The 18,861-nt window shown below is 39.4% G+C and overlaps 1 protein-coding gene across 4 annotated transcripts in view; it reads right to left on the minus strand.

Moving 5' to 3' along the window:
- Nucleotides 1-223: 223 nt before the first annotated feature.
- Nucleotides 224-18,861, minus strand: part of TTC7B (tetratricopeptide repeat domain 7B) — a 145,473-nt gene continuing 126,835 nt past the window's right edge. For all 4 annotated transcript variants that reach the window (XM_065839842.2, XM_065839840.2, XM_071809553.1 and 1 more), the window contains one exon: nucleotides 224-1,234. In XM_065839842.2, coding sequence (XP_065695914.1) covers nucleotides 1,013-1,234 — 222 coding nt within the window. In that variant the 3' untranslated portion in view covers nucleotides 224-1,012. The remainder of the gene's footprint in view (nucleotides 1,235-18,861) is intronic.

The raw sequence follows: 18,861 nt of genomic DNA on the forward strand, positions 1-18,861 counted from the left end.
AGTGAAAGGAATAAAGGAGGAGAAGTAGTGTAGAGTTAAGGAAACCTGAAATTTAAGATACCACCACCACCAAAGAGTATAACAGTTTGTTTTCTCTAGATTGGCCTCATGGTATTTCATTTTGGTGTTGCTCATCTTTGAGGGCAGACATGAGCCCCGCATCACAATCGTGATCACAAGACATCTATATAACCATGGGTTCCTAACCAGGACACAGGAAAGGTTCCATTTAAAAATCATTTTATTATTAACATAATCTTCCCATTTAGCCAAGTGTGGGTCATGTATAAGGAATGTCGGTAAATATTCCATTTGAGGCTTCTTTTTACATATTTCCATTGATAAATAAACTCTGAATTCACATAAAAAAGTTAAACTTAAATAACTAATATATTTTTTGTAACAGGCATACACTGGTAAAATATAAATATTCTTGTACTCAGCCTTTGCTCTAAATAGAGATAACAGTTAGCCACACATTACAGTTATTAACAACTGAAAACAAGAACTCAAGTGATTTTCTGGCCTGGACTAAAATAGAGATGGAAACAGAAAAATTCACATTTTGACTTTGGGCCAAAAGAGGTTGAGAGGCAGGAAGAGAACGGTTTTATTAACAGCCGTGTTAAAAATAGTCTGCTCTGCCACTGAATTTTAACGGGAATATATTATTCTATGTCTGGTAGTTGATTCCATTATAATTTTATGTAAGACTCAAGTATCACGAACAGAATATGGCACATCATCCATGAACAATATAACGATGTTTTAAAACTACAAGGGCAAAACTGCAGGCGATATGAGTGATTTGGTTCTGGCTGGCCATTTTGTCCTCTCACTCTAACATTAATATATTGCATCACATCACCAGTTTGGCCACTTTCCTGCAAAAGACAGGAGTTTGTTACCTGTAGCTCTAAAGTTTTCCATACTAACCAGTTACCAGGCAGCCTGATACACTGGGTTTCCGCACCCAGAAGTCAGACCAAAATAGGCTGATCAAGATGCCCTCTCAAAGGACTCTGGGAATGATGGTAAAAGGGACCACGGGACTGCTGGCTTCCAACTCCAGTGCCATCAGGAAGCATTCAGTTGCAGCATCATCATTGCCTTGAGCCTGCAGCACCTCTCCCAGGCCATTCCAGACCTCATGGGCTGTGGAGTTCACCTGGACGGCATCTCTGAGAATCTTCTCCGCCAAGCTATAGCGCCCGAGCTGGTGAAGTATCAGAGCCTGCAGGAAAACAAAGGAAAAATGGTTGAGGTTGACCAGCAGGACTTCCGTGAAGCTCAAACGATATGTTGCATAGTGAAGTAAGTGTAGGTAGCTCTTGGGTTCAAAGAGAAATGACCTGAAGCAGGACTGAGGCAGTTTATTCCACACCAACAAGGAGTCAAAAATGGCTTTGTAAAGGAAATAAAGACACTGAAATAAAAAAAAAATGAACTGAACAACAAAACCTCCAACCACCAAAACTCAGTAAGTACCTGAGCTTTTGCAGCAAGCTCCTCTGTCTAAAGTCCTACTAAGGGGTGTTCATATCCCGCCTGTGCATTTCAGCACGCAGCTCACGTCTGATCACATGTGAGATCACACACACAGCACCAGCGGCTCTCAGGGGTGGCTCTAACAGAACCAAGTTCAGCCCCATGGGCAACAGCCACAGGACTTGATTCGTCCCGTGAAACAGGACGTGTGCTGGGGCTGACATTGCACCAGTGGTGTGCAAAGGTCCAGCAGGCAGACAACCTCCTCAGTAGTTTCCCAGACACAGATTCTTCGTATTCCTCTGCAGGATGGGATCCAGTTCAACACCACACGATCCAAGAGGATGTCCAAAGCCAGTAGGATATGGGCTGAGTGAGGCTGTGGAATTCTCCATCCATCATATTCAGCTATGTTACTGTGCCAGAAAAGTTGCGGAATGACCAAGTAAAAGAGCTGGGATTATAATAATCCTAATGAAGTTATGCATTTTTACCTTGTAATTCTGTATTGCAAAATGTATAGGGAACACAAATCTTTGTTTTTCAGACAGGCATCCTGATTACATGATTACAGGTTCCTTATGACTTCTCCCCTCCCAGCTCCTGCACATTGGACCATGATTTCTTTTATTTCTCTCTGTAACATCTGTCCCATAAATCCTTACCAACCTAAGCATTGATGATTACAAAGTACTGAAATTCCATGCAACTCCTACATATCCACCAGGCTGACCTTCAGCATGGAGAGACTGCAAATTCCGTCCTGTGGAGCAACAAAGGAGATTATGCTCTGAAAAGAATGTAAAGGGCACTGTATAGTATTGGCAAGTAAAAAAATAATGCTAATTTCTACCAGGCTAGCAGATGTTCTCACATAAAGATGCCAGAGGGCTTTTCTGCTTCTGGATTTTTTTGAGCTGTCAAGTGAGTCAGCATTTCCAGAGTGAACAGTACTTACAACCCAAAAATCACACACCTCTCAGGGCCCGTACTTTTTCCCTGCAGGAAAGCGATTGTCAGTGACTGGTAGGTATCAAATGTGAAGCTACAAAAAATGAAGCAAGGAAGTGGAATATATGAAGATGGTTTGCAGGCATGTACTTGACCTTAGTAAAATTAAAGTGTTCTTATTTTTTTGAGACAAGATTCTCTAAACTATTTCCAAAATTCTTCCTCTTTTTATTTTCTGTGCAGATTTGTGTATTTTATACTAAACACATGACTTCTTTGAATATTGGTAATATTTTTTCCCCAAATGTGACAGACTATTTTCTCTGCTTGCTAAGGATACAAGCTGTTCTTTTCAAGAACAAAGGAAACAACCAAATTTTGCAGATATATGCCTGTTAATGGGAACACAAACACTTTGTGTGACATCTGCCCTCTTCTATATGGATAAATGTGTGGCTGAGATTTTCCAGGTGATAGAACAAGAGTGAATACTGGCTGTTTGCCTGATGTTATACTTTTCTAAGAATATAAGTGATTGAGCACTACCGAAGGAACCACTCTTGTGCGGGCAATCAGGTGGCATCCTGTTCCCTTATGCTTCTGAAGCCACAGCTGGTTAGAGGGAGAGTCTCCTGAAAGCCCGTCAGTCACTGGTGTCTCAGGCTGGGATGGTATGAAGACACCTGCCTTGGGTATCAGCACTGAGACGATGAGCTTTGCTTCCAAAAGAATCAAGGGAGAGAAAATTAGACTTACTTCATGCAGAGCATCAAAAGGACAGCGACACTTGGTGGGCTGAGCTCAAACAAGTGATCTAGAGAAGGAAGACATGATGTCCTCTGAGTCACTAAACTAACTCCCTCAGAATGATGGACAGATGCCATATAACGTGCGTGCCTAGTTTGTAAATCTCCCTCCCAATGAGTTTATGAAAATTTCAAGGCACAAAACATTGGAAATTGCTTGCAGTCCTTGCCTGACTTTGCTCTATTAAAGCATCACACTAGAGACCGGAGGAGAAGGAGCAGACATGCCTGTCACACAGCAACAACCCCGGGTGACCTCACACCATCGCCCTACCCAGAAAACCGACCTCCAGTCTAACAGCTGTCAGCACATGCTTGCTCCCTGTGCTAAACACTCCAGGAAAACAAACAAAAACCAAAACATAAAACCAAACAACAAGAAAAAAAAACCCCCACACAAAAAATAAACAACAACCAAACAAACCCAACAGCAAACCACTAAAACCAAAACCCCCAAAAAACCTGCAAAATGAAACTCCTCTAAGATCTCCCAGAAATCAATACAAATTATCCTAGTCCTTCACTGCATATTTTTCTTTGCTTCCTAACTGGAAACAAAATCTCAGAGCTAGTAGTTTAGTAGTTCTGGCCTTTGTCTATTTAGCAGCAGATGTACAGACAACATTGATCTGCAGATTAATGTGAGGTCTCTTGCTTTATGGTTGGAGATGGGTTTGATCAACACATCAGATCTACAGAAACACAGTGGGGTACCCAACTGACATATGGCTCACACCTTCAAAGCCGGCATGTTAGTTTAAAACCTAAACAGAATGCCTTCTCCCTACATCTTCTTTATAAACAGGCATATAAGCTTTTAAAAAAATACATATGTTAAGGATTTTGGAACCTGAATCAATTAGGAACAGTGCTATATAATCACTTGAGTAAATAATAGGAAATATTAGTAGGGAAACACCCATTATACAGCAGATTATGAAAACAGTAAATTCCTAAGGAATTACACAAATCTAAGACAATCTATTTGTTCTTCGTACATTTTAAAATGCTGCAGTACTTGACAGAGGTGTTTCAGACAACTGCTGGCATCCTGCTAGGAGAAAGCAGGGTCTTTCCTGCTATTGCATCTCTTTCACTACTGCTTTCACATGAAAGACCAATAAACATACGACATTTCTTTCCAGCAGTTATAAAAGCCTCTAACGTGTGTGGGTTGCTTCATTTTGCAGCTCAGTACAAATTTTGTTTGTTAATTTTCCCCATGTTTGGTTTGCTAAGAATTTTGAGGTTCTTCTGGGGTTGTTTTGGTTTGTTGGGGTTGTTTTTGTTGTTCAGTTGGTTGGGTTTTGGTTTGGGCAAACCATTGATCTCCTGTAAGTGTGTTAAGGCTTCCAGCTTCTGTCTGTTCATGGTATCTTTATGTTGTAACCTCTCTAAGCAAATCTTACTTTTTCTGTTAGCCAGTTCTCTATTGTAGAGGTTGATTTTGTGACTCAGAAAACTCCAAGACAAAACTCTAATCAGAAATGGCACAGGCAGAGAGTAATAGGAATCTCTGAAGAAAAAAAGAGACTTCTTTTGTGCCATTATCACAAGAAATGAAAGCAGTGCTTCATGTCTCCAATTCGTTGATATTTATACCAGTCACTTTGAACAACCACCAGTACTCACAGATGTGTGGAGTTCAGGTGCTCTGCTCAAAGAAAGGTCACCAGCCCTTTACAGTGCTCAGGCCACTGTCAGGGCTCAGAGCTGGGAGTAATATGGACTCTTCCAATGTTAAGGGTTGGCTTTCTAAAAAACAAAGAGTATTACTGTGTGCTGCCTGTGACAGGGAGGTACCACAGTCCCTGGAATCGAGGTTCTGCAGAGCCTACATACCGCAACAGAACAAAACCCTGCAGAAATTAATAAAAGGGGGGAAAAGTGCTTCCAGCTTTCTTCTGTGCCACAGGTTATTTTCAAAATCTTGACAATTTTTTCCTCATCCAGTCCGGAGTCACAAAGTCTCCCTCTAGTTAGTCAATGATTTCACATGTTTCTTCCCTCCATTATCACCCTTATACTTCATTTGATATAACCCCCCATATAAAACTGCTGTCCTTTGTTTATTTTGCCAAAGCATCTCTCCAAGGATTGTTTTTATAATGCTCAGCCAAACAAGGTCCAACCCCTGACTGAAGGCCCTTAGCACTGTTGTCAAAACAGAAGTAACGTGTTATTTATTACTCAATATCTCCTGGTTACCTACACAAATACAGCCCAGAAAAACAGCTATTGAGTATCAATAGACAGAAATATCTTAATGCACCACCCTAAACATTTGCCTGAATAACCTTCATTGATACTTATCTTGCATGCGCTAAGGAATGGGGATTACAACTTCTGTATTTTGGATACTGCCTTGAGACTAATCATGTTTAGTATATAACTACTGTTACATTGCAAGAATTACCAGAGTGATGACACAATTAACTAAAGAAAAGTGAAGATACTGAAAGCAACAGGCTGATCATGAGAACCAGGGTAACAGAAATATGGCAAAAGTCAGTATAACGAAGTGGAAAATAACACAACTGTAACACAAGTTCTGCAGCATGGTGGAAGCCTGTCAGTCAAGCAGCCTGGGAGAAGGACTTGGATATGTCACACAACCACAGGATGACAGTGTGAAAATGTGCCAGTGTGAAAGAGGAAAACCCCAGTGACATCGGGAGAGGTTTCCAGTAGAGAGAAAGACAACAGAGACTTCAGCAGCTGTGCTGTACACAGCTACAGCAGGGCCTCCTCCGGCACCTTGTGTGGTCTCCTCTGTTCAATGAAGGTCATTCAAACTGAGACACAAACAGAAACTATTGACTATTGAAACAATCAATTAAAATCTGAATTTACAAGAGGAGACTAACAGACTTCATTTGTTTAACGTACCAAATCAAAAGCTGAGACAAGATGAATTTACTTGCTATAAAGACAGTAGAGAGAAGAGAATATAGAAAAACTACTTTAGCTAGAGAATAATGTTGACACAAGAATACGTGTGTATGAGCTGGCTGTCAGTTTACCAAAAAAAAAAAAAAAAAAAAAAAAAAGGTGAAAACATTACTGAGATTTTGGAACCACCTTCTACTCGCAGTAGCAGGGTGCAAACCAGCGTTAAGACCAAGTCCTTGCATGCTCTAGTGTGTGTGAGAAAGAGACTTGTCTGGAGCTCCCAGGGAGCTTCCACCGCTCCTGTTCCAGCACCAGGTTCTCCCTCGACTGCACTGAGAAGACAGAGAGTGTTAACATGTTCATCCCTAAATAATATGAGTACTTGATGCTTCTGTTGCAAGAACAACTTTCTCTTGAGTCCTTGTGTTACATTGAAGAAACAAGCAGAGAAAAATGTCCAGCTAATGACTACAAAAATTAAAAAGCAAAATTATGGTAGGTAACCAGCTTCTTTATGAAAGAAAACTAGTATGACAAAATTAATAGATTCTGAAATCTTCACATCCGTGAGGCCTTTTTTAAAAACCAAAAACACAAAAAAAGAAACCAAACAATCAAACAGCAACCCCCACACCATGTTCAGAGTCTTTTGGGCACAGAAAGATGCATAATGAAATTTTCAAATGCATGTAATACAAGATGTTTGATCGCCATTCAGTTCAACAGGACCTGAATCCTTACTCCACAACTTTCAGTATGTCATCACATGTCTATCTGTAGCCTGGATAAAGACGATGCCTTTAAAATTTGGTCTATGGTGATGGCACAATAAAACCAATAATTGCAATTAATACCTTCTTCAATAAGCCAGAATTACATTTTGATATATATTGAAATGTCAAAATCATATTTTGGCATAGTTATCCCCCCCTTGCAGTTCAAAGTATTAAGGTTATTTTTCATTAGCTAAATGTAAACATGTTCAAAAAGGAAAACATTCAAATGGGTGATAATTTCTAAATGTGGCTTTATACAGCCTCCAAGTAAAACCTTCAGTTAGCAAATGCATCATTATTTATTAATAAAATATCGTCATTCTGAATCTGAACAACACGATACAATAAGCAACTGTATAAAGCCATAATTGTAGTGTAGCCTTTCACTGCAAAGGTTATCTTTTTCTGCAAATGGGCTTTCTCTCTTTGCAAATTAACCTGTCATAATGATTAACTAAACAGTCAATGGAAAACACACATCTAGAAAAATAAACATGGGACAGAAATGGAAAAGTACTTAACTAATTTCTGATTTTGAAAACATGATAAAAACAGCCATTTAGAGGAGGAAAAGAGGTCACTTTTTAATTTGCTTTTAGGCAAATACGAAGCTAACATTCACATTTTTTCCCATGGAACTAACTTTTAAAAAATTAAAGGCATAATTATCACCCATTGTATGTCTCACCAACCCAGAGCTCTACCATGAAGTGCTAAACAAGTTTTGCAATAACTGAAAAGAAAAAAAAAAAAAGTTCTGCTCAAGAGAGCTGGAGGTTTTCTTAAGGTTTAACCATCTGACTACTTCTCCACCTCCCCTGGAAAATAAACAGCTCTCAATCTCAACTGAAGCACTGCTTGAGATTTTTACTTTTGTTTGATATAAAGAGGAACAATTTCATTTTCTCTTAGAAAAACAGAGACTGTAGGTGGGAGATGTTCCCAAAAGCAAGGACATTTATTTCAAAATGGAAAAAATATAATGGGAACTTCGACCGTGAGTCTATTTGTACTTTCACCTTCTTCAGAAGGGAGGCTGAACTCTCAGCTCTGAACTCTCAAAACTCTGCAGAGGAGGAAACAGATAACTGGAAGAAATGGTGAGTATGAGAAGAAATGTGGCCAACCTAACACACAAGAAAGCATCAGAGACACTGACTGTGTTTAAGAATTGCCATTTGTTGACCTGCAAAAAAAGACTCAACTACAGAGATTTTGAGTTCTACCAGATATTAATTTTTCCTAGTGGGCCTATTACATGAATTTTGTTAATGAGCTTCTAAATGGGGGGTGTTGGTCTCTACTCCCAAGCAGTAAGTGACAGGACAAGAAGAAATGGTCTCACATTGCACCAGGAGAGGTTCAGATTGGATATTAAGAAAAAAATATTCAGAGAAAGGGTTGTCAGGCATTGGAACGGGCTGCCCAGGGAAGCGGGTGAGTCACTGTTCCTGGAGGTGTTTAAAAGACACAGACGAGGTTCTTAAGGACATGGGTTAGTGCTAGAGTTGGGTTATATTTGGAATTGATGATCTTGAGGGTCTCTTCCAAGCAAAATGATTCTATGATTCTGATTCTAAATTTATAGGATGCAGTGCAGACCTTATTTAGCTAAAAATAATACCCCTCAGAACTGTAAGTTTCCCTTGCAAAAACAGCTAGAAGAAAACATTACAAGCACATGAAAATCAAAAATGGACTCATTTTGCTTTTTATGATAAGAGCAGGGAGACAGAAGAACAGTGGAAATACTACTTGCCTGGTTCACTGATGAACTGCTGAAGGCCAATAAGCTATTATAGCAGCTGCAAATGCATTATCAGATAAAGAGCTAGGTAGATGAGGAAAATAATGTAGATTTTTTTAAAGTTACAATAAAAGGCCTCAAAAACTCAATACATCCAACTTGTCAGTAATTTTCTCAGTTCACTATTTTGTTGAGTTTTTTTTTTAAACAAACCCCAGCCTGTCTAAGATAAAATCAACTTTCAAACATGGTATGCAGAAAGACATGATAGAAACATCACATCTTATTAAAAAAAAAAAAAAGTTAAAATCAAGGATTATGATCATAAACAGTTACAAAACTTAACACGCAATGTGTGCATTGAAAATCCACATGCAATGTAATTTTAGCATCACAAAACTGCCCCTTGTTACAAGCTCATGTTCGACTTGCCGTCTGGGGGTTCATGTTGAACATGATTCAACAGTGTGCCCTGGCAGCCAAGAGGCCACCCGTGTCCTGGGTGCATCCAGCACAGCAGTGCCAGCTGGGCTGGGAGGTGATTGTCCCGCTCTGCTCTGCACTGGTGAGGCCTCACCTGGAGCACTGTGTGCAGGTCTGGGTGCCACAGAACAGAAAGGACATAAAGCTACTGGAGAGTGTCCAGAAGAGGGCTACAACGTTGGTGAAGGGTTTGGAGAGGAAGCCATATGAGGAGCAGCTAAAGTCACTTGGTTTATTCAGCCTGGAGAAGAGGACACTGAGGGGAGACCTAATTGTGGTCTACACCTTCCTCACAAGCAGAGAAGGAGGGGCAGGCACCAAACTCTTCTCTCTGGTGACCAATGACAACCCGAGGTAATGGCAGGAAGATGTGCCAGGGGAGGTTTAGGAAAAGGTTCTTCACCCAGAGGGTGGTGGATCACTGGAACAGGCTCCCCAGGGAGGTGTCACAGCCCCAAGCCTGACAGTGTTCAAGAAGAGACTGGACAACACCCTCAGACACATGGTGTGAACTGTGGGGTTGTTGTATGCAAGAACAAGAGTTGGACTCAATGATCCTTGTGGGTCCCTTCCAACTCAGGACATTCTATATAATTCTATGCTACTTTTTCAGCCTACTTAGCATGTGTTGGGGTGGCTGCTATTTTCAAACAAATCTCTCGAACTTGAAGGTTTACCAGAGACTTGACAGTGTTATGCTATAATAATGAAACAGAAGTGTTAGCAAGGCAAAACAAGAGGAATTCATCATGGTATATGGAAAACTAAGTAAAATTCTCCAGTTGATATTTCCCATTCTCTGTGATAAAAAAATACAGATTTTAAATGTATTCTATAATCAATATTTTACACTTATGTAGAGTGAAATAGCATGTCACTTAAATACTATGCTCTCCTATTTTCATTTTAGTTGATGAATTTGTGCTGAAACATGTCCCTCTAATGGAAGTATGACTTTGCACAAGAAATCTTTAATTAGCTCCTTCTGTGGAAGGCATATACCAGTAACCGCTGCATGTTTACTCATTGTAACTAACTATTTTCCGCAAGTGAAAAAAAATTGTGACATGGTGCATCAGTTTGAAATAAGTCATTCCAACAGAAAAACAATGAATAAAGATAGTTCATGCAATGACAGACACAGATGCATTTCAATGCAGGGATTTTGAAGGGTGTCCACATTATAAGTTTTAAAATAATTGGGTTGACCACCAACGCTTGTGAGTAAGGATTATTTTCCATAAAATAAATACACAATTCTTTTAAATTGGAAAAGAAACTGCAATGTGTATGTAATTTGTTTCCAAAATGCAGAACACAAAACTACTTATCTCATTTTCTCTAATAATGCCATTCTTGTGAATAATAAAAAGTGTGTGTCTTCAAATGTGCTCAAAATAAAATTTCCTAGCGGCTTAGAATGTTTGTATTTTTTTGTTTTGTTTTTGTTTTTGATTTTTTTTTTTTTTAAGAAAATGAGGACAACCAGCCAATAACATGGCAGCTGATCGCTCACTAAACCAAACCAAAACAACTGATGAACAGATAAGAGCCTGCGCCTGCAGCTGGCATTTCTGTCCCAAATCCCAGCTTGTCCCACGCATCCCTTCCTGCCCTGTCCCCCTCACCTGGCTTCCTCGCCCCCCAGTGCTGGGAGCAATGGGGCAGGGCTGCAGCCCCAGATCACTATTTCTTTCTCCTTTCCCCCGCGCCAACATCGCCCCAAAGGTATCCAATTGCCTCCCCCGCTGCACAACACTTGTTGCTAGGAGAAAACTGACTGCTTGGCAACAGATTTTTAAAACAACAACTTTGGCTTTGTTGCTCACTGAACTTTATGTTGCCAGCATGAAATAATGCCCATGCGTGGTTGTTAGTGCATCTGTGTATTTATAACCCCCTTGAAAATGACTGACCCCTTCCAACAGGGATGTGCTTGCCTTTTCGTTCATTGCTGTTCATGGCTGACAACACAAAAAGGTTCAAAATTGAAAGTGGTGTGTGTTTTGGTGTTTTTGTTGTTGTTGTTTTGGTGGTGGTGTTTTTTTGCATTTTTGTTTGTTTGTTTAATTACTGATCATATGCTTCTACCAAGATGGAAGCTCTTGGGGGACTTCTCTGGTTAAGACAACACAATCTTACAATAACCTGATTTATACTTTATGTGAATGTCACAGCAGCTTATAAAAACATAGCATGACTACCGCAGTATATTGTGTGAGAACTGATTTGACTATAGCAAGAACATTGGAGACAAATAAAACATGTCACTGATTGAGTGAAACACCTAGCTGACTTCTGAAATTATTTAAATTTTATCTCCATCTGGAAATTATACTGAGGGTCTGATTTCACACGCAGAATCTACAAACACAGTAAAAACACAACAGTTCTTCCGCCAGAAGTCAGAAGGCTACAGCTCTGGCAAGTACTGCATCAACACTGGGATCAGAGAACAATTAAGTACAACCTTAATCCTCAGATCATGGCCAGCCCCAAATTTGGAGAACTTGTCATCCGATGCAAACATTTTCTAATGCATTTCCTCCCAGCTGTGGTATCATGAGGAAATATGCATGACCAAATTGCAGTATAGTCACTGCTACAATCCTACCATTTTATCAGTCTAACCTGTGCTGTATTTCAACATTGCCTGGTTCAAAAGCAAGGCTGGATCACCGTGCTACCTACTGAGACTCCTACGTACTGTTTGTTACTGGTGCCATTATCTTCCCAGTTTTGAGTCAAAGGGTTAGAAATAGAGAAAATTGTATTTCTGTTAGTCGAGACTTAGGATGAAGATAAAAATGCTTTCAATACACAAAAGAGGGAAAAATACCAACCAACAAAAAAAAAAACCCAACATCCAAAAAAACCACAAACAAGACAACAACAAAAACCCCAAAACCTACAAACAAATCCTCCAAAAATTATACAAGTGCCAAACAGGTAAAGAAACAGAAAACCTCAGACCAAGGTTCTCGAAACAAGCCTCAAAGTCGTCCCACTGAGTCAATATTTGAGCACTAAGGATCCTGGGAATTCAAGTGTCCACTTAGGCACTCCAGTACCTAAGGACTAGATTTCCCTTTAGTACATCTGAGGGTTCCTGATTTTGAAAGCTGTGCTCCAGTCAAAGTTACCACTCATGTCAAGAAATTCATGTTCTTCTGTCCATCAGTCAACCATTGACAGAATTAAAGAATAAATAATAAGAAATAACAAGCAACAGCTTTTTAAGAAGCTGTTTTCCATTAATGACAGTTTTTCAATAAAATCACAATGAACATGCCGGGGGTATGTGACTTCTAGAAATAGTAATCAGAAAAACTGATTTTTCTTTGATGCACGAGCTATTCCCCTGACTTCAGATTCATTTCTTCATTAGAACATCTGATCAAAGTTGCAGATCCAGCACTAGTTTCTGCAGTTAACACTTATATCTAATAGAACTGACAGAGTTCAAATTGAGTTCTCTGGAGATCTTTAGCTAGATTGTCACTATAGTGAAGGCGTGCACTGGTTGTCCATACTTGTACACGCTCAATACTACAGAAACCAGCTCTTACCTGTCCGAACTTTTGAGACTATGGAAAAGTCAATACTACAGAAACCAGCCCTTACTTGTCTGAACTTTTGAGACTACAGAAAAGGCATCAGAAGTGAATGATACTCCTCTGAAGTACCCTTTTTGCATTTATGCATGTGCCTTTCTCTCAAATATTCTGACAAAGGCTGTATTAAATATTCAGAGTCAGAACTGCAGTATAAGATAAAAGATGACCAGTCCTTTCATTACTAAAATAAAACAGAAACTTGAAGATTAAAGCACATTTTTCACATTTTTATTACTTTTGCCCTTAGCCAAAGGGACTTTTGCTTATAGAAATACATACATACATATGTCATAACTACGGCTTAATGTGACTGTTTCAAAAGTGTTGTGACACCACAGCAGCACATACTACTCTTATGAGAAAAAATAGGTTATTTTTAATAGAACGTTGATAAATATATTTTCATAGCATCCCCAGGAAACAGCCCATTTCCTCCTCCCCAAAGCAGACGTGAGCTGCCATCTGCTCCTCGGGCCAGCACACTACAACGGGAAGAGCCACCTCCATGGCATTTTGCAAGAAGCTCCCCAGCATGAGGGGGAATGTGCCCCCTTTCTCCTCCCTGCCAGATTTTTACACAGAAGGCAGCAGTTGTAGGTCCACTGCTGACCTGTCAGTCTGACAGGACAACTGCCAGCACAGCCACCCTGAAGGGAAGGTGATTTTCAGGGTGAAGGGAAGGCACACAGCCTCCCACCTGGGCACCACCAGGTGGAGATCAGGGGAGCCAAACCCCAACCACCAGCTAAGAAAGGGCTTTCGGCACTTTCAGAAAAATAAACACCTTCTTTGTATACTGACTTACCTTTCACAAAACCTGAAAAAGTGGAATCTGCTGAAAACCAAGGAAAAAAAGCTTTGGATGATTAAAGAGAGAAGCTGAAACATCAGTATTATGGAGAAAAATAAAACACACTAAAAATAATTTTTAAAAATAAATAAGAATAACATTAGTGTACCTCAAGAAATCAGCTTTGCTAATACCGGTCTGGAAGCAAACAGATAGATATAACTGAACTATCACCTACCTCCATATCAGACTATTAGGTTCTCACAACCATCTTTTTCTGGATCCCTGTTAATTTTTTACTTAAAACTTGCCAAAGTAAGGTATTTGGCATTTAATGAACATCTGATCAGAAAAGCCCTCTTAGGTTATTCATTTGCTCCCCTGTTGTTACTGACAACCTCAGCACAGGATTTTTTGTTCCACACAATGTTTAGAGTGTGACTGCCAGGAATAGTCTTCAAATCATCTTCCCAAATTTGTTTTCATTTGTTCCAGTGCCAGTCACCTAGCCTTATTTTGATTATGCTTATTCATCTCATGTTTACACGGAGCATATATTATTATTATTATTATTAATGTTTCCTACTCCTCCCAGGAAACACTCCAGAGATTTTCCAGAGGTACAGTTCGGGCAACTCAGTGCTCCCTGTGTATCAGCACAACCCCGGTGCGCAGCGACAGCCCAGTGTTGACATCCAGCCACTTCATTTGGAAATCACAAGAATCACACAGCCAGCCTGTGAGAAAACTCCAAGGGAAACCTAATGCTTTAGTACACACTGAGGGTACACTTGCCCTGTTGGTCAGCCTCAACTCGTTTTACTGGGCATAGCAGCCTCCATGTTTTGGGGACATGAAGTAGCCAGTGGAGCTAGAACACCACCACCTTCCATAAGGGAAGAAGAAATCTGTAGGCTCACAAAATTAATGGTGAGACTACACTGTTGACAAGATGATGACTTTGATAACTGGGACATGATATCTTGTGTTGGGCATGGCCAACTCATCAACAATGGAGATGTAGCTCAGAACAACTTGTATTCCAGCTCTGTGTCCTCCCCAGTCATTTCCATGCTCAGTCTTGCCCTTGCATTTTATATTTGTGAAAGCCATCGTATTTCTTTTTCTGAAGGGTCTCAAAGTCTCACTTTTAACCAAACTGACATCTGTCTTCTGCAACTGGTCAACTCTATACTCTTCCACCAGCAAGTACTTGCGACTATTTCCATGCTTTCATTTCCACTGCTAATTTTACCTTTGCCATCCATGATGAATATCACATCCCTGTTAAAGACTGAGGGAAAAAAAAAATAATACAGCTATGGATTTTTTATAAAATGTTATTCACCACTGCACTGATTGACACAGCATGTTAAATCATATGCTGCGGTTGGTTTACAGCCTCTTGAAATCCATTTTCCAAACTGTATAATAAATTAGAGCACAAGCTTGGAATCTGCAAAGAAAGCACAATTCAAAATGCAGTTTCTGCCTCAGTCCTTTCCTTTGGTTTACTACTGTCACCTGACAGGCAGCTGAAATAGATTTGAATCCCGCTTCCAACAGTGTCAGAATCTCATCCATTTGAGTCACTTCTGTATTTCACTGGAACACAGTTGGCAGGAAGAACAGAAGAACAACAGAAAAGGCACTCCCACAGAAAGCCAGAGTTTGATCCAAATAAACCAATGGGGAGGTCAATGTTCACCAAGTGATGAGCTGAAATGGAGAGTGGCAGCTTCCACTTCCAAGGATAAGAACAACAGCAACAGCGTGGGTTTGGGGGGAAGGTGGGAATTCTGGAACTTAAAGCAGCTGCTGAGTGTGGACCGAAATACAAACATCTCCTACCAGCTATTGTGTTAAACATCCATGGATTTTATCTTCTGCAAAAATATTCAGATATAAATGTTACATTAAATCGAATGTAATGCACTTGGCAGAAAGACCGCGCCTACTAATAAAACTTCCTTCAGTTTTAGGAAGTTTAGGGTTTGATTCTACAGCAAATGAGATGATTTTGGATGCCCAGGTTAAAGCTACACTGTTTATTTTCAACAGAGATCACCAGCTGCTCACACTATCATATCACATTTTTAAAGGAAATTAAGTTTGATGCGTCAGTTACTTCAATAGATCTGACAGCTTTTCATACTGTTTTAGACTTCACATCAAGAACAGTTACTTCTGGCAACTCTAACTACCAACTTCTGGCCAGGCATTCAATTAACATGACAAAGCAAGATCACAGCCTGCATTTGTGTCCTAGCATGTCACAGCCCTCTGGTAAGTCTTTGGCTCCGTGACCCTCTTAATACCATCTGTTCTGATGCCATTGTGGCTATCACTTTTTCAAATGGTCATAAATTAAAAACCAGACAGAATCCCAGAGAAGCTATTGTCAGCTGTCAGGACAAACTGTAACAAGGACCATGGAAATACTGGAAATTGCAATGGCTCTGCAGCTGACAGAGGTCTGCCTGCTCATCTCTTGAGCATTTGTAACCACTTGACAAACATCCGCCTCAATTTATTACATGCTCCCATTTAGAAAATAAAGTGCTTTGTTCTTAAATGAGAGAACATACATTTAAAACTATGTCTTTATTTAAAATTACTTATTTTAAGGTAGGAAAACCCACTTACCAGGAGGGAAATTTTAATTCAGAAACCCGGGTAGCTTTCTCTTTTAGTAGGTCAGATGTCCTCTGACAGAAGGCAAGTATTATTTCAAAGTGCTACCTAATGCAACCTTTATCCAAGCAGATTCAGAGCTTTGAAACCATTTTCACACTGTGTATTGAATGTAAGAAATTTTTAGTCTGCATGATTTAAAAAACCAAAAAAATTCCACGGCTCTTTACTGATCAAGTATTCATAACACAATTCACTATTTTGTCTAAATATGTTATGCTATCAAGTTGTAGAGCTAACTAACCTAATGTAGCAGAATACATTATGTTATGTTCTGAACTAATTCTAAAAAGTTAACTTTTAACAGCTACCTTCATGAACACTGACTGTAATGAAGCCTGGTTTGGTTTTCTAACAACTGTGTCTTACATTCCTGCAGCAGAGAATTTACAAATGCTCACTCTCACGTGTACTTACCGATATCTAATAAAATTTTGAAACAACGAAACAGCCTTGGTTGTTTTTCCTCTTGTCTCTATTTGTGATATTTGCACAAGCCTAAATGTTGTTTTTTTCTTCTCACCACTCTCTCTTCTGCCCAGACGAAACCAGCTAAAGAATTTAGAAGTTATGAAGAGAAAGTTGGCAAACACAGACACTCAAAGAATAATGATTCAGTGAGCCTGATTTCCTAAGGATACCACCCTTCAACAGTGAGTTCAAGGTGTGTGATATAAACAAAGTATCAGCTAGTAGTAGTAGTAGCTGAGGGAGATCAAACACACTGAGCTGCAACAAATAATTTCACCAGCATCACTGATTAAAGAAACCCTAATCAACGCATTACAACCCAGGAAAAAAATTAAACTCAAATGTTAATATCAGATACATCCATAAGAGAAACATTAATATCCCAGGAACTAGACTTCATAAGCGGAGTTAAGAGGGAAGCATTTAAAAACAACTGTATTTTCATTGAAGTATTCAGAAAAACAAACAAACGAACAAAAAGCCAAACCAAAACACAAATGTCAGCATCCTTAATGGCTCTACTAAACCCTGCTACATTGCTCAAGTGTTCTGGGTCGTGTATTTCCTGGCACTGTTTAACTTTTAACAGCGTGAACAATGTTCATGTTTTCATATTTCTGCCAAGTAAGTGTTTTGCTCATGAATTGCTTTGCTGGGTTCATCTGAATAGTACTAAAAGACTGAAGATTTCTTCCAGGTCAAATGCTTTATGTGAGATGTGTGGCTCTCGAGCAGCAGCACTCCATTTTAACATCTCAGTGTTTTGCTAATAATTTTTTTCCCTTCAGTTCTACGCCAGTTCTTAAATAAGAAAAGCTGTTCTTAAACCAACTTTAAATTCAATGTAAGGGCTATTGAAAGCCACCTTCTTGAAGCACCACAACAGCATCTATTGTAATGCAGAATTTCTCAGATTTGTGTGAGGAAGTCAGACAGGCATAAACCACAAGTTATGTTTCAGGTCAGAGATTAGCAGAAAGAAGCTGTAATGTATTGTTATGTACAGAGCTTTTTTAGTTTCCTAAGACTGTGATAAGCACTTTTTTTTTTTTTTAAATGCAAGTACAAAACTATATTCAACCTCAAAATCTGGACAATAATAAATATTTACAACCATTCTGACAACCTTAAAGGTATTAAACTGCCCTCTCTTCTTTATCTCCCATTAATCATAGATTGGGAGCACCAAGTTACAGTTTGTCACATCTTAAACTGATCTCCTTGCCCAGAGGATACTGCCCCCCTTCAGTAAGTAGCTGGCCTGAGAAGTCTTATTCAAAACTACATTTATTGCATATAATGGTAATTATACGAACACACAAACAACCTAATAGCAAAAGGAAATTTATTACATTAGTTCTCCAAATCTGACTCACGCTACACGAGTAAATATGCAAGTGTCATAATGTGCTCACCAGTTCATGTTGGGGGCTGTAATAATCTCCAGCTTCACCCAAGGACGTATAACAAGACTTAGTCCTTTTTTGTTCAAACCCCGGTAGGATTCTGATTTGTAGGATAGGAGGATGCATCAAAGCATAGACTCAAACAGAACATCCGAGAAAAACTAACAAGCCATTATCATGAAAGCAGCAATCCTTTTTCCTTTAGATCTCTGTACCCACACTTCATCTTTAGTGCTGGTTTGAAGTTAGCTTTCTTGAATTTTGAACTTTCTACTACTGAGTAATAACATAAGATAAGAAACAAAGATCTATGGGAGTAGTTTACCTTCGTTACCTATAAAAGTGCATTACTATAAACCAGTACCAAGTTTAACTAAGCTCTCAAAAAAGAATCAGAGAAATGAAGTATAGATACCAGAGATACTTGTGGAACAGTCTGCTATCCAAACAGCCATCCCCTGCACCCAACCGTCTCAGCTGCAATGACTTTGGAAATATTACATTCATTGAGCAACTCCAAGGGAACATTGACAAAATCTTCCAGAAAGGAAGACAGTTGGCAAAAAGAGAGATGTAGGTAAATGAACTGATTCATTATTTAAAAGTATTAAAAGATCTGCAGTGAATTTGAGACAAGGGCCTCATTTTACTTGGCTGAGCTGAAATGGTTATCAAGTAGCTGCCACGTACCCCTTCGCTTATACTGTGCACAAAGGCAGTAACTATCAAGAATATAATTT

The sequence above is a fragment of the Patagioenas fasciata genome, chromosome 5, assembly GCF_037038585.1.
Source record: "Patagioenas fasciata isolate bPatFas1 chromosome 5, bPatFas1.hap1, whole genome shotgun sequence".
Classification (NCBI taxonomy): Eukaryota; Metazoa; Chordata; class Aves; order Columbiformes; family Columbidae; genus Patagioenas; species Patagioenas fasciata.